Source organism: Puma concolor, chromosome B3, assembly GCF_028749965.1.
Source record: "Puma concolor isolate L17-30 chromosome B3, mPumCon1.1.hap2, whole genome shotgun sequence".
NCBI lineage: Eukaryota > Metazoa > Chordata > Mammalia > Carnivora > Felidae > Puma > Puma concolor.
The window spans coordinates 108224547-108240787 of NC_141672.1; the positions used below are offsets into that span (position 1 = coordinate 108224547).

Consider the following 16241-nt stretch of genomic DNA (forward strand, 5'->3'; position numbering starts at 1 on the left):
AAAAAAAAATTCCTCCCAGCACGTGAGGCGCATTGCGTGCTGGGACGTATGGGACGTTTGCTTCGGAAGACAGAGAGCTGTATTATGGGATTTGTAGTCTCTGTCGGGGAAGGGGGTTAGGTACCGGTCTGTTACTTTACACTGTTTGCCTCACTCAGCGCCTTCAATAAGCTAAAGATGAATCCTGAAGAGGTAGGGGGAAAGGAGATCTTGATTTCTAGCGCTGGAGGAGCGTGTGCAAGGAGACTTTACTGTTATTTTTCTGAGGGAGCTGCTTCCAGCCAGTTTTCTTACTTCCTAGTCACGCCGGAAGTGAGTTTCCGTTGGGGTGAAACGGAACACCTTGGGAGCCCAGTGAGGTTCGTTAGATGTCGCAGAGGCGGAGAGGGCTTTTTGATTTTCTCGTCTCAGAGGGACTCGGCCGGCACAACTCCCCACTGCGAGCTATTTCTGTTAGTTGCCTTCAAAGACAACTTAGAACGACAGCGCTTGCGCTGTGCCCAGGGCATCCAGTAGTGACACATTGGAGATCGTTATCCTAAAAAGAATGGTTTAAGTCCTCTGGTGTTCGTGGCTGTGATGAATGCCAGTATCAAGGTTGATGATGTTATTTTTATCCATCCATCTCTCCAGTCAAGTTTCAAACATTTGTTGGGCACTTACTTTACCAAACTTGGTCTACAGACGCTGAGAATACCAAGATTAGGAGGCGGACCCTGCATTCAAACAGTTCATACATAGACCTGGGAAGGAGCCAATCCCTGATGTTGAGGAATTTGCAATTAGAAACAAATCTTTTGTCACATTTGATGGCAAATTTCATCTCTATTGAGAAGAAAGGATTAGTTTGCACAATTATCCTATGCTAACATATCCCATTTATCTTCAAACTTTTGTTTAAAGTATTGTCTGACTGATTTAGACTTTAGTCTCACCAGACAACAAGTGAATAGCTTAGGCCCCAGGAAAATTCTGTTCAGAATTTAAGAATTTCTTTGCCATCTGTTCCACTTCACTCCACAGCAATTAAGAGGATAATCCTCACTTCCTTGTAACCAAATTTAGGGCACTGAGGTCTCACCTTCTGTAGGGCCTCCCAGCGTCTCCAAGCATGACTGATACTCATTCACACGGCTCCCAGAGCACACTGTAGCACTGAACACGTTGAATTGTTCATTTGCATGCCTGTCTCTCAAGTGCCTGTTGAGTCCGTTTATTTCTGTATCTCCAACGCATAGTAGGATGCCAGGCATACAGTAGATGTTCAATATGTATTTCTTGAATGAATTAACTAAATGAACAAAGAATAAATGGCGAAACTTTACTGCAGCCTGTTGAGAGCCCTCAGTCAAAAATATTTATTGAATCTCAGTGACAGCACTGTGCTTGGCATAGGTACGTGGCATGTAGAAGAGTTTTCAAGCTCCTTTATTCGAACGACATCTTAAGAAGCCTGTTAGATAAGGCTATCCAGGACACAAAGAACCCTAGGAATGTGAGCAGCCCATACCTAGCTCCTCCTTTTCTGGCCCATTCGCCCCCCTGGTTAAGATCTCAGCGTGGCGATGCAGGGCTCGGATTTGTTGGGCACCAGTGGTGAACAGGCCTGCCCTGCCCCGAGCGGCTAGGCTCCGCCCCTGAGCCCCCGCCCTGTGAGTCCCACGGGGTTGATCACGAAGATCCCACTCCTCGTTCCTCTGGAACGTTTTGCTCGCGGCGCTCTCTATAAAGTTGTTGTTGCGGCTTCCGCCGCGGGTGGAGGAAGATGGCGTCGGGTGGTGGTGGCTGTAGCGCTTCGGAGAGATTCCCTCCACCTTTTCCTGGCTTGGAGCCGGAGTCCGAGGGGGCAGCCGGGGGGTCAGAACCCGAGGCTGGGGACAGCGACACCGAGGGGGAGGATATTTTCACCGGCGCTGCTGCGGTCGTGAGTTCGCACCCTTCGGGGCAACCGGCGGGCGGACGGGCGGGCGGGCGCCCCAAAAGGGAAGAGAGGCTAAGCGAGGGTCGAGGAGGCTGGGCAGAGTGGGCCCGGCGAGACCTTGCGTTGGTGACGATGGTCGTGGTTTGGGGGCCATTAATGAGTGCCAAGATGTAGGGGCCTGACTTCCAGGCCCCTGGGGCGGACGGTGAGAGGGGTGTGGTGGCTTCGCCGAGGTCCCTGACAGCTAAGAGCTGCCCAGGCCGGCATTTAGCCCTGCCGTGTGGTGACCCCAAAGACCCACGGCGCTGTTTTGTGGTGGTTTCCTGTGGCTTGATTTAATAGGTCAGCATAAGGGGATGGAGTGCAGACTTTGCTCTCCCTAACCTTACTGCTCCTAGGATGAATAGTGTTATCTGGAGTGGTTCAGGATGGCGACCCGCCCACAAATCCTTTCATTAGTTCAGAGCAAACCGATAATTACCAAAGGCCCGTTCTGAGTCTAGTTTATAAGAGTTAATTTGACTCCTGATCTCTAAGGAAAATCCTACCAGAACTACATAGACCGCAAGCTTTGTCTCTTTTAAAGGGATGTATTATTAAAGTGCCTAAGTACCTTTGTGGGATCAGATTTGTAAATGTGAGGAGGAAATGGTATCTCCCTTCGTAATACCCAGGTTTCTCGTAAGAGGTGTTGGGAAAAACTAATCTTTGTATGTGGAATGTGGAAATCAGTAATCTGTTCTGGAACCATTGGAGATGTTTGGGGCTGTTTTATAAGAATACTGACTCATACCACTTGGTACAGTTCGTTCTAGTTGAAAATTTCGGTACTAGGTTTGTGAATTTATGTATTATTCTATCTTGGATAATACTTCTCTTCATAGTAGCTGTTCAGTATATGAGTGACTAAATAAAACAGTGTTAAGTTCTTTATGCAGCACGTGTCTGAAAAAGTTTGAAGTTTGTTTCATTTATGTCAGAAAGGTTATGTTTCTAGGAAATATCTTTGGTGACATCTTTAGAATTTACCCTTTATATTCAGGAAATAAATTCATAGTCCCAGCTCAAAAAGTACTTGTTGATGCTAATATAACCACTTAAACTATCTAATGAAGTCTTTGTTATTCTAAGAGATAACGCTTTCTACTATTTTAGTCTTTCTGTATCTCATTTAAAATAAATTTTTGGTCTTTTCCTTTAGTAATTCTCCCATAAGGTATCGAGAACAGCTCCTGTTAATAACTGCTGGGATGCTAGACAATCCAACCGAATATCTGAAAATAGAAACTCTGATATTGAAAGTGACTGGTCACATAGGCAAATGATGATTTATTTTGCAAAAAGGACCCTGGAAGGGTGATAGTTATTTTCTAAAATGTTGAAGAGGTTAGGACGTAATTGATACCAGATTACTTTACAGAGGCATAAATACTTCTCTCTTGTAAGACTGTTAAAGTACTTTGCCTAATTTCCAACCAAAGAGAGGAGGAGGGAGTCAGAATGAATTTGTTCTACCACAGAGAGCATAATTATTTTTAGTTAGATTTTGATCCAGGAAAACTGAGTTGCTGAGGAAACTAAAATGCTACTTGTAAGCCATTTCTTGAGCTGCCTGTTCTGATGTTAATCTTCAGAAAGCCAAGACTCCCAAGATTCCTCACTGTTTAAACTGTGACTTTTTTGTTAAATAGTCATTAAATACAAATTATATTCCAGTAAATGTTTTAGTTGTGAGCCAGTGTGAGAAGATAGGGGAAGAATAAAATAAGAACAAGGGCTTTGAAGGCTGATTAAAATCCATCCATGGGATACCTGGGTGGCTCAATCGGTTAAGTGTCCAACTTCAGCTCAGGTGATGATCTCACAGTTAGGGAGTTTGAGCCCTGCATGGGGCTTTCTGCTGTCAGTGTAGAACCTGCCTAGGATTCTCTGTCTCCCTCTCTCTCTGCCCCTCCCGTGCTCAAGTTCTCTCCCTCTGTCTCTCTCTCAAAAATAAACATTAAAAAAAATCCATCTAGATTATTACTTGGGCAGAGTACTTAATTACTTTGTATGGTTTCCTAACCTGTAAAATGTGAGTAATAGTAGTATTTATGTCCACCATTGTGAGGATTAAATTAGAATACCTGTGAAGTAACTCATGAAACGGTTGAACATTGGAAACGGTAATTACTCTAAGAATCAAAAAACCAACAGAATCTAATAATGTATTAGAAAAGTTACATATATAATTTATCAAAATCAAACCAGTAATAAGATTGATTTGATTAGCTAAAAGTCATCAAAGAAGGCACTTAATGACATCAGTAGCATCTTATTAAATTTACCTTCGTGGTGTGTTTTGTTGTGTATTGGAGGCAAAGGAGGAGTATTAAAAAATTGGGAAGGTGAGGCATATAAAATTTAAAATAATTTATGGTAGGCATGTAATATCCTGGACAGTGATGTAACAGCTGCTGTTGTTAATCATCCCATCTGTTCCTTTTTAGAGCCCAAGAGGTTTTGTTAATACAGTAATAAACGTATGATTTACGATCAAAAGAGTAGCCCATGATATGCATTTCAGAATCTGCAAACCAGTTACTAATGGGATAGACTGGAGTAAAAAGGATTATTAACACAAATCTGAAATCATTGTCTTAAGACTGAAAACCAGCTGGGAAATATCTTAAAATGGTTCTTAAGAATACCTAAGACCTGAGGCGCCTGGTTGGTTCAGTCAGTTAAGTGTCCAACTCCTGGCTTCAGCTCGGGTCGTCCTCTTAGAGTTCGTGAGTTCGAGCCCCATGTTGGGCTCTGTACTGACAGCTGGTTGGGATTCTCCCTCTCCCTCTCTCTCTGCCCCTCCCCCCCCAAAAATAAATAAAAATTTTTTTAAAAATTTTTAATAAAATAAATTGAAAAAGAATACCTAAGATCTTATCTTCCTTCTTTCTGCTCCTTACTTTGCGGGCCTATACTAAAATTCTAAATATATTATCTGAATGTTTGATCGGACCTGAATCTAAATATGTATCTTTTTAGTTAAAACTTTCTTAGCTCTGGGATAAGATTAATTTTTCCTCTTACTAAAAGGAGACAGCAATTTTTGGCCCTCCTAAATCTTAATACTATGTTAAAAAAGACTAAATGGCATACATATTGTTATGCCTCATTTAACCTCATTGGTCTTACTTCTATACTTCTAAAACTGAAGGATAGAATTGAAGCAAGTTTTTTATTTACCTTCCCAGGAGTTCTTATATGCCCATCTCTTTTTAGCAGTATGCCGGGGCCACAATTAGATCTGCCTTGTAAATGAAGAGAACTGTGGAGGTTTTTCTCATGTTAAGAGGAAGAAGGAAAACATAGATAAAAACTTCATTTCACATTGTGGCCAAATCTGGTAACTACTTCTTACAGTGATCCATCAGACCAATTAGAATTTTTTCCCAATACTCATATTCTTGCATTGAAACCCTAGTAATTACAGAAATGGCTAGGAAGAATAAAACAGAATGAAGGAATAGCAGGAGGCTTGAAAAGTCATTTATTGAAGAACTAGTCTTTGATTAATCAAGACTTACTTACATATTCTCTCTGGTATTTAAGACTAAAGAACATTATAACTCTTATTGGTATTCAAAAGTCATGGATAGCAAGTGGTTTCTGATTGACCATGTTTCATAGACTGTAGTGAATTACAGAACTGTAAGTTGTGTATTAACATTTAGACAGGAAAGGACATGTTATTTTTAGAATCCAGCCCTACATCTGTGATCAATATGTATCCTGAGGGAGAATAAATCAGGGTTTTTTTTTTACTGTATGTAAAACATACACAAAATTTACCATCATAACCTTTTTAATTATACTATTCAATAGTATTAACTATACTCACATTTTTATGGAACAGATCTCTAGACCTTTTTCATCTTGCAGTTCTGAAACTCACTACCCATTAAATAAAAACCCCCCTTTTTCCCCTCCCCCAAACCCCAGGAAACCACCATTCTATTTTCTGTTTCTATTAATTTGACTACTTTGAATAATCTCATATAAGTGGAGTCATGCAGTATTTGTCCTTTTGTATCTGGCTTATTTCACTTAGCGTAATGTCCTCAAGGTTCATCCATGTTCTAACATTGATCAGAATTTCCTTTTTAAGGCTGAATAATATTCTATCATATGTATGTATATACCACATTTTGTTTATCCATTCATTCCTCAGTGGACATTTGGGTTGCTTCTACCTCTTGGCTCTTGTGAATACTGCTGCCAGAACATGGGTATGTAAATATCTTTTCAAGACCCTGCTTTCAGTTCTTTTAGATATATACCCAGAAGCGGGATTACTGGATCATATCGTAGTTCTATTTTTAATTTAATTTTTTTTTTTTTTTTTTTTTTTTACTTTAGAGAGCAAGCAGGGGAGAAGGGCAGAGGGAAAGAGAATCCCAAGCAGATTCCAGTTCAGCATGGAGCCCGACGCAGGGCTCAATCCCACAACCCTGAGACTATGATCCAAGCCGAAGTAAAGAGTCACACACTCAACTGACTGAGGCACCCCCATTCTTAATTTTTTGAGGAACCTCCCTACTATTTTCCATAACATCACTGTTTTACAATCCCCAAACCAGTCTATTTCCTTTTGTGTGCTTATAGGATAACTTCTTTAGATCTGGACAGAATTTGGTAGTTTTAACTAAAAGCTCTAAGGAGATTGGTCGTTTAGCTGGCTAATATTTTAATTCTGTTCTACAAAATACATGGTGGCTGTTCCCAAGGATGTAACGTGTCCTCAGTAAATTTCTTGATAATATCTTTTCTCTATTATTAATCAGACTTAATGTATGTAACAGTATTTTTAAAAACTTTTTTTTAATATTTTTTTAATGTTTATTTTTGAGAGAGAAAGAGACAGAGTGCAAGCAGGGGAGGGGCAGAGAGAGAGGGAGACACAGAATCTGAAGCAAGCTCCAGGCTCTGAGCTGTCAGCACAGAGCCCGATGTAGGGCTTGAACCCACGAACTGTGAGATCGTGACCTGAGCCAAAGTCAGATGCTTAACCGACTGAGCCACTCAGGCTGCCCCTATGTAACAGTATTTTTAAATTTTTTCTTAATGTTTTTATTTATTTTTGAGACAGAGCGAGACAGAGCATGATCAGGGGAGAGGCAGAGAGAGAGGGAGACACAGAATCCGAAGCAGGCTCCCGGCTCTGAGCTGTCAGCACAGAGCCTTAAGCGGGGCTCAAACTCACAGACTTTGAGATCATGACCTGAGCTGAAGTCAGATGCTTAACTGACTGAGCCACCCAGGCTCCCCATAAACAACAGTTTATTGCTTAGTTTCTTTAGTTGATGGTGTAGTTATAACAAATAGTCATGGATAAGTGTTCCTCTAGTGTATAGTATTTTCTATAGGCATGTTTTCTCAAACACTTGTTTTTTGGAGCTAACATCACGTTAGGTGGTCATATTTGGCATTGAAAGATCAGTAGTTGAAATTCCACATTTTTGACACTGATCTGATACATACGTTCTTGAAAAAGTCAGCAACTGGTGTTATATCCAGATATTCTTTTTTAATGCTCAGCTCAAATTGTAAGCAAGTTTTACTACTACTAAGTTTAGATTTTCTTGAAGTACATAGAGTCATTGATTTCTTGATCATAGAATTGTACTAGCAGTTAACCTAGTTTTCAAGGTGATGCAGGAAAAGCTAACAAAAGTATTTACAAAGCAGTTTTGGAGATAGAGGGACGAGAGAAGACTTTTAAAGATGATTAATAACTTAAAATGTATTTAAAATTCAAGTTTGGGGCTTATGAGAGAAGCAATAAAGGTTGCAGTCAGACTTCTGGTTTCTGTAGGGAGCTGCTGCTCCTTTGCTTATTCAGGTGTTAGGGTAGTTCTTATGACATAGCCATTTGTGGGGTTTTTTTTTTTTTTGGTTGGGAGGGGAGAGAGGAAAAAGAAACTCCAGTTTCTCTTGGTACTCAAAGCTTCTCCGTACTCTTGAGTAACTGTTGGCATAAATAAATGAGTAGTTGACAGTTACTAGAGCAAGTAGCCATAAGTATCTCATCTCCAGGAAAAGCCTGTTGCTCAACTTTTTCTGGCTTATTCTCTTGCTTAGTCAGATGGACAGCTGGAACTTCATTCTGCTTTCAGAGCACATTTGAACTGAGTTTGCTTTTTCAAAATGGAAGTTAATGTACTCATTAGAACTCTGATCCTACTGCAGTTTTCTGGGCCCTTCTAAGTTATACTAGCTTGAAACGCAAAAAGTTTAGTAGGGAAATTACACCAGAAAATTCAGTTGATTGTCTGTAGCTAAATTTTGACAGACCATGGTATGCCCTTTCACTTTGATGTCTCTCATTTTCCCCACCCTTCTGGCTTCCCCTTTTTATTTTCATAGTCTTAGAGGGACTAGCTCAGAGGTTCTTTACCTTTTTTGTGTCATGGACCCATTAGCAGTCCAGTGAAGTCTGTGGATACATTCTCAGAATGTTTTTAAGTGTATAAAATACATAAGATTACAAAGGAAACCAATTACACAGAAATGCAGTTAGCAAAAGCTTAAAACAATTTTATATTAGTAATGTGATTTTTAATGCTTTATGTAGTAAGATCTAAGGATAGGTATAATAACTACCATAATTTTTTTAATGTTTATTTTTGAGAGAGAGCAGAGAAGGGGCAAAGAGAAAGAGAGGGTGGACAGAGGATCCCAAGCAGGCTTGGTACTGACAGCAGGGAGCCCAAAGCGGGCTCAAAGTCATGAACCACAAGATCATGATCTGAGCCGAAGGTGGATACTCAACCAACTGAGCCACCCACGTGCCCCACCATAATTAATTTGTAAATAGAGATGAGCATAAATGATATTTTGAGAACTTTAATAACTGTAATGTCAAATAAAATTATCTGATTTCTATTAGTTATAGTCTCAAGTATTGCTATTACTATTATGGTTTGTTGCCTATCTTTGTAATTGAAGATAATGCTCAATTTCAGGTAGAGGTTAGTGAAAAGGAAATTGTAATTTTATCCCCATCTAAGTTCACAGATATCTCCTGAATTCCCCTACTTTAACTCCTTCAACTGTAAAGGGGGTAATATTGTGGTATCATTTGGGTTAATCAAATATTTAATCAGCTTGTAAAGTAAGATGCACTCTGTTCCCAAATCCAATGGACAGTAAATTCCATTCTCCCAAGTACAGAAGCTTTTACAGCATCTGTGCCATTTTTGAAACATGCGGAAGTGGGTATGGTAAGTAAAATAATTGCTGCCTCCCTAAGATGTCCACATCCTAATCCCAGAAGCTGTGAATGTATTAGGTTACAGAGCAAAGGGTGATTAAGGTTGAAGATGGAATTAAGGTTGCTAGTCAGCTGACCGTTAGGTAGGGAAATTAGTCTGGGTTATCTGAGTGAGCCCAGTGTAATGACAAGGATCCTTTAAAATGAAAGTGTCAGAAAGTGACTATGGAAAAAGAGTACCTACAGAAGAGAGGTACAGAGAGATGCAACCATTGTTGGCTTTGAAGTTGGAGGAAGTAGGCCATCAGTGAAGAAATGTGGGTAGCTTTTAGAATCTAGAAAGATCAAGGCCACAGATTCACCCCCTAGAATCTCCACAAAGGAATACAGCCATGGTAACACCTTGATTTTAGCCCAGTGAAACCTATATTAACTTGTACAAAACCGTAAGTTAATAAATTTGCATTGTTTAAACTGTTAAATTTGTGTTGCAGTAGGGATAGAAAGTGAATGCGCTGTGCCACTTAGCTTGTTTTTCCATGGATGTAGAGGTGGTAAATGGATCAGTATTTCATGCCAAGGTCTTCAGGGGTGACTTTTAAAGACTTCATGATTGCCCTGTTATGTGGGTGTAACTTCTGGGCATGAGTTTTTCCTAATCATCCTTGCCTTGTTACATTAGTATGATCACACGATTCTGTAGCTGTACCTTGCCTTACTAAATTATTAATTTTTTTTTTTGCCAGAAAATCAGTACTGTAGTTCTCCAGAAGCACAGTTACCTTAGCTTTTAATTTAGATTCGACCTCTAAATGCATTTGAGGGTTTTAACAGTACTACCCTTTTGGGGTCTCTTGAATAATGCAAGGCTTCTGCATGGAGCAAAGAGCAGTTGAGCAGTATAAGGAAGAATCACAACTGGTTAACCTAAAGGGAAGTTACCCAGAATCACAGTAGTACCTTTCAGGATTGAATGACTATGTCAACTGTGGGGGACAGCAAACCCAGATCTGTCCTTCCCTGAGCTGAGAACATTGTGGCCTGGCCTCATGGTTTGAGGATGGTAATTGGTGAGGAATACCTGTTTGCTCTTAGCACAAGTGCTCTCACTGCAGATCTTTCTAGTGCCTCTGTGAGAGTTAGATTAGGCTGTCTGTGTGTCTTGTAATTATAAACAGAAGTACTTAAACTTTTTAACAGGATTATCACTGGAATGACCTGATAGAATTAACAGCCTAAAGGAGGCAGCAGGTGTTGGATAGCCTAGCCTAGGATTCTGTCACTAAAGAAAGAATGCCTCCTTTATTTCAGAAAAAGGAGAAGGTTGGGGGGATGGGGAGGTAGGCAAGGCTGTTGTCTTACTTTACTAACTATATCACAACCATACTGTTTTCATCACAGAAAATAGTTGTATCTATTGCCTAGAAATTTAACCCCCTTCAAAAAGATGAAGTGGCGCCTGGGTGTCTCAGTTGGCTAAGCGTCCGACTTCGGCCCAGGTCATGAACTTGCAGTTTGTGAGTTCAAGCTCTGCGTGGGGTTCTGTGCTGATAGCTCAGAGCCTGGACCCTGCTTCGGATTCTGTGTCTCATTCTCTCTCTGTTCCTCCCCAACTCGCACTCCGTCTCTCTCTCAAAAATAAAGATTAAAAAAAAAAATGGAATGTTTTGTGATTTACTGACAAGAGGTTTTTAAAGTATGAATTATAAAGCAAAGCTTATTTTTAGTATTCATTTTGCAGCTCAGCATAATCAGTGTGCCTCTCGCCTCCCTCAAAATGAGTCCTTTCTGAAATTATAACTCTTGATTCAAAATTAGCTTTTTTTAAAAATTTATTTATTTATTGAGAGGGAGGAAGAGGGAGAGAATCCCAAGCAGGCTCCACGCTGTTAGTGCAGAGACTGATGCAGCGTTTAAGCCCACAAACTGTGAGATCATGACCTGAGCTGAAATCAAGTCAGACCCTTAACCAACTGAGCCACCTAGGCACCCCCAAAATTAGCTTCTTAATGTAAATTATACCTTAATAATACTGATTAAAGATTAGACTTTTGGGGTGCCTGAGTGGCTTAGTTGGTTGAGCATCCAACTTTTGCTCAGGTCATGATCTTGCCCTACATTGGGCTCTGTGCAGACAGCTCAGAACCTAGAAACTGCTTTGGATTCTCTATCTCCCTTCCTCTCTGCCCCTCGTCCATTCACATTCTCTCTCTCTCTCTCTCTCTGTCTCTGTCTCTCTCCAAAATAATAAAAACTTTTTAAATTTTTTTTTTTCCTTCCAACGTTTATTTATTTTTAGGACAGAGAGAGACAGAGCATGAACGGGGGAGGGGCAGAGAGAGAGGGAGACACAGAATCGGAAACAGGCTCCAGGCTCTGAGCCATCAGCCCAGGGCCTGACACGGGGCTCGAACTCCCGGACCGCGAGATCGTGACCTGGCTGAAGTCGGACGCTTAACCGACTGCGCCACCCAGGCGCCCCAAAACTTTTTAAAAATTTATTGAAAAAATATTAGACTTTTAACCTTGGGCATAACATATGAAATGTGTTATTATGCCCAGGTGGGTATTTATTTTGATGACAAGCTGTTATTACAGACCCTAGTCTCATGGAAGACTTGTTTTCTGTTAACAATTCTTTGTGAATGTGGGATATTATGTCCATTTCTTATCCTTAAAAATAAGTCTCAACTTTTACTGAATCTGATTTTAAGTACAATTTGAGAATGTTATGCCTCAAAGGCCACCTGGGTACTGGTACTCCCCAGCCTAAAGAAATAAGCTTAGTTTGTCCAATGCCAATCCAGATCATTCAACTGAAATAAATTTGGTAAAGCCAAAAATAAAACAGATACAAAAAGAGACAAACTTGCGTGCTATATGATATACCCGAGAGAGGGTTATGTAAGAAACTTAAATAAACTTAACGGATACTTATGTAAGAAAAGTGTACATCTGACTAATGTTGACTTAGCATAGAAAAATGGGCAAAGAACATCAAGACAACAAGTAGAGGGGTTCAAATGGCCAGTAAACACATGGAAACAAGGGTTTTCACCAGAGAGCACCTGGGTGGCTCAGTCTTAAGCATATGACTTCAGCTCAGGTCATGAGCATCTGGTTTGTGGGTTCAAGCCCTGCGTCGGGCTCTGTGCTGACAGAGCCTGGAGTCTGCTTCTGATTCTGTGTCTCCCTGTCTCTCTGTCCCTCCCGCACTCACGCTCTCTTTCAAAAATAAACATTAAAAAAAATTTTTTTTAAATAATTCTCACCAGTCAGCCTGGCAAACAGTTTTTAAAAGAGAAAGAATTTGGAGCGCCTGCCTGGCTCAGTCTGTAGAACATGTGATTCTTGATCTTGGGGTTGTAAATTCAAGTGGCATGTTGGGTGTAGAGATTACTTAAAAATAAAATCTTGAAGAAAAATAGAGAGTGCTAAATGTTGCTGGGGGTATGACACTTACACGTTGTAGGGGAGGGAATATAAATTGGTGGTCTTTGTGGAAGGCAGGTTAGCAGAGCCTTTGTAAATGTTATGTTCAATAATTCTACCTAAGAATCTGTCCCAAGGATGGGCACCTGGGTGGCTCGTTGGTTGAGTGTCCAACTTCAGCTCAGGTAATGAACTCATGGCTGTGTGTTCAAGCCCACACTGACAGCAAAGACCCCACTTCCGATCCGTTGTCCCTCTCTCTCTGCACCTCCCCTGCTCATGCTCACTCTCTCTCAAAAATAAACATTAAAAACAATATATCCCAAAGAAATAATCAAATGTGGACTTATGTATAGGGATGAGTATCGTAGCCTTATTTGTGATGATAAAAACCTGTAAACTGTAAGTGTCCCTCCTTAGGGAGATGACTATGTTGTGGTATACCCATACAATAGAGAGTTAAATCACTAAAAGTGCGATTTTTGTTCAACTCTTGATGACGTGAAAAAATGCTCAAATGGTGTGGGGCGGGGGGAGGGGGGTAGAATACAAAGCTTTACACACATAGAAGATTAATTTTATAAAAGAACTGCAGAGGAAAGAATAGGGTAGCAAATACAGTAATCAGTCTATCTTCAGCTTTCTTTGAACTCAGCCGGAAGTAGTTTGATTTGGGGGATGGAATCCCAGAGTATATCTGAGGAGTTTTCTGTTCTCACAGGTAGTTGTTACCTAGCATACCTAGCATACTTGGAGCACATGTCTTTGTTTTTAGCACATGTCACATGTCTTTGTTTTTAGCTCATGTCACAGTTCTAGTCAAGTGACTTATGGTTTCGGCTTAAAAGGGGATCTGGGGGAGGAAGAGAGGCAGGCAGCCATGCTCTGGTTGTCTTTGGAATGTTCTGGGTCTGTCTTTTTTGATTATTATAAGGAAAGGCAGGCTGGTGTTCTAACATTGCTTCAGAAACTGTTCTTAGTGTTTAAACTTCCGACTTTAGATGAATCAGAAATGGAGAGCTTGTTTTATTCATCTCCATATCACAAGAATGTGTTAATCTAGGTGTTTTTTTTTTAAAAATGGCTAAATTCTAACCTCTGCCTTTCCTGTTGCTTTAGTCTTCCTGGTGAACTAGTAAATTACATTTGGATACGTATATGTATATATTATGTATGTATATGTATATATATACGTGTGTGTATATACATATATATGTATATATGCACGCGCGCGCGCACACACACACACACACACACCCTTAATGTGCCACAAGCTTTAATCTCTCCTAGATCTCCATTTGGAGATGACTGGTATCTGTGAGAATTGAATTAAAAGAAATCAGATGGCTGTGGCGCCTGGGTGGCTCAGTCCGTTAAGCGACTGACTTTGGCTCAGGTCATGATCTCACAGTTCATGAGTTCGAGCCCCGCATAGGGCTCTGTGCTGACAGCTCAGAGCCTGGAGCCTGCTCCGGATTTCTGTGTCTCCCTCTCTCTCTGCCCCTCCCCCGCTTGCACTCTGTTTCTCTCTCTCTCTGGGAAATAAATAAACATTAAAAAAAAAAATCAGATGGCTTTTTGTGAGATCCCCATACTGTACAAGAGCACTAGAGTATGTATAGAAAGGAAATACGTATGTAGGAAAGTAGTTGGCAAAGTATGAGGCAAAAGGGAACCGTGGATTTTGCTTTGCCCTATTATTTGTTGTCTTTGTCTCGGCAGTAATTTTTTTGTTGTTTTAAGCACCTAGAAAACAGGATCACTGTCTTTGAGTTGGTATAACATTTAAGCATATGCAACTAAGTATTCATTAAACTTTTATTAGCATAGAAAAGTTCCAGTAGGAGCATTGTTTGTTAACATAAATCTACATATTGGTAGCAGTTTTTTGCCTGAGGGTGGCTCCAGTATTGAGACTGAGCTGTTTGCATGGCAAATTCAGAGTACCCAATAGATCTGTCATTTTACATTTTCTTTTGGGTCAGAAAAGGCCTGTTTCTGAGGAACAAACTCCCTCAGATTTGTTAAGGAAATGTTTCATAAAAGATTCCTTAAATCAGGTCTTTTAACTGATTTGGCCTTGGGGTCTGACTTCAAAACGCTGCAATACCACACCATGGCTTTTGAAGCCAGATTCCCAGCGTTCTGTTCATGTTCTGCACAATCCAGCTTTGTTCGCTCTGGTACCGGTCTGGGGCCCCACCCAACCCTTGTTTGTGGGTGATCACTGAGCTTTTGATAAAGGCCATCAACTGACTGTATTTTTACCATGTGTCCAGGAGGCTGTGACTGGTTTTTATTCTGCTAGCCTGGCATGGGTGTGGTTGAAAATTGTGTCTGTGTAATTTAGGGATAAAATTATCTTTTTATCAGATAAGTTGTATTTATGAACAGCATTAGATATAAAATGTCATACCTTCCTTTGCCTGTCATGGGGTCAGGATTATCTACCCAACTGGGTTTCTGTGAACAGTTTAGTCACGGCCACACCATAAGGTAGGATCAGAGCTTTAATTCTGCACTCCAATGTGGTTTACTGGTCACTAGAATGTGCCCCATCAGCATTTGAAAGAATAAAGGTCATCAAGTGAGAAGGAGAAATGCATTTGGATAGGTTCTTTTGAAAATTATCTTGTGTACACATACCCATGTCAGTATCATATGCTTTGGAATAGGGCATTTCAGCAAGGTTATGGTGTTAGAAATTAACCCTGAAATCTGTGAGTTTATTTTAGCTCTGTGATTGGGCAGTACTTACATCACTAATGATGATTTGCTGCTTATTGAACTGACTGAATCGTGGGCCCGTCTTCCCTAAACACCTGGGGGTGCAATTGAGGGATGCATTAAGTCACTTTTTAGGTTTGTTTTTAATGGTACTGTTTTATTCGGAGTGTCTCTTCATTTTCAGAGTAAGCCCCAGTCTCCAAAGAGAGTTGCTTCCCTTCCCATCAACAATGGCTCCAAAGAAAATGGGATCCATGAGGAGCAAGACCAAGAACCACAGGATCTCTTTGCAGGCAAGTATAGACTCATAACTTACACTAGAAGTCTTCTAAGTTGCTGAGTTAATAAGCAAGATGTATATTGGAAACATAACTCCACATAAGGATATGGTTATGGAGGATTCCAAATCATGTAGAATATAGTCCCTGCTATCAAGATTCTGACAGGTTTAGGGAGTAAGACATAAACATACAGATCGAGTTAGACAAGCTACTAAACAATATAAATGTGGCAAGAATGCTAGAAATACTAAGTCTCAGATCTTTGAGATCAGACTAAAGTAGTAGCTTTAGACTTTTAAGACCAAGACTCATAGTAAGAATTACATTTTGTGTCATAATCCAAAATATATACATATTTATATAAAACTGAAACAAAGTTTTATTAAGTGACTTGCTTTTACAATACAATCTGAAATTTTCTATTGTTTCCCCCTTTTTTTTTTAACTGCTATTTACAACCCGTTGAGTTGATTTCATAGTTCACCAAAGAGCCACAGCCTGCAGTTTGAAAAACATTAGTATGGTGTGGGGTTTCTTAACCTTGGCACTAGTAACATTTTGGGCCTAATGATTATTTGTTGAGAGGGCCTCCCTGTTTTCAGCAGGGGGTGATTTTGCCCCCCAGAAG

General features: G+C 40.3%; 1 protein-coding gene across 2 annotated transcripts in view; it reads left to right on the top strand.

The window, feature by feature from the left end:
- The first annotated feature begins 162 nt into the window (after window positions 1-162).
- SNX1 (sorting nexin 1) overlaps window positions 163-16241 on the top strand; it is a 39748-nt gene continuing 23669 nt past the window's right edge. Inside the window, exons 1-2 of one of the 2 annotated variants that reach the window (XM_086710911.1) lie at window positions 163-192; window positions 15517-15625. In XM_086710911.1, the coding sequence (XP_086567037.1) occupies window positions 178-192; window positions 15517-15625 (124 nt within the window). In that variant the 5' untranslated portion in view covers window positions 163-177. Of the gene's footprint in view, window positions 193-1709; window positions 1925-15516; window positions 15626-16241 lie in introns of those variants that run through there. The other variant, XM_025918501.2, reaches the window with a different exon arrangement.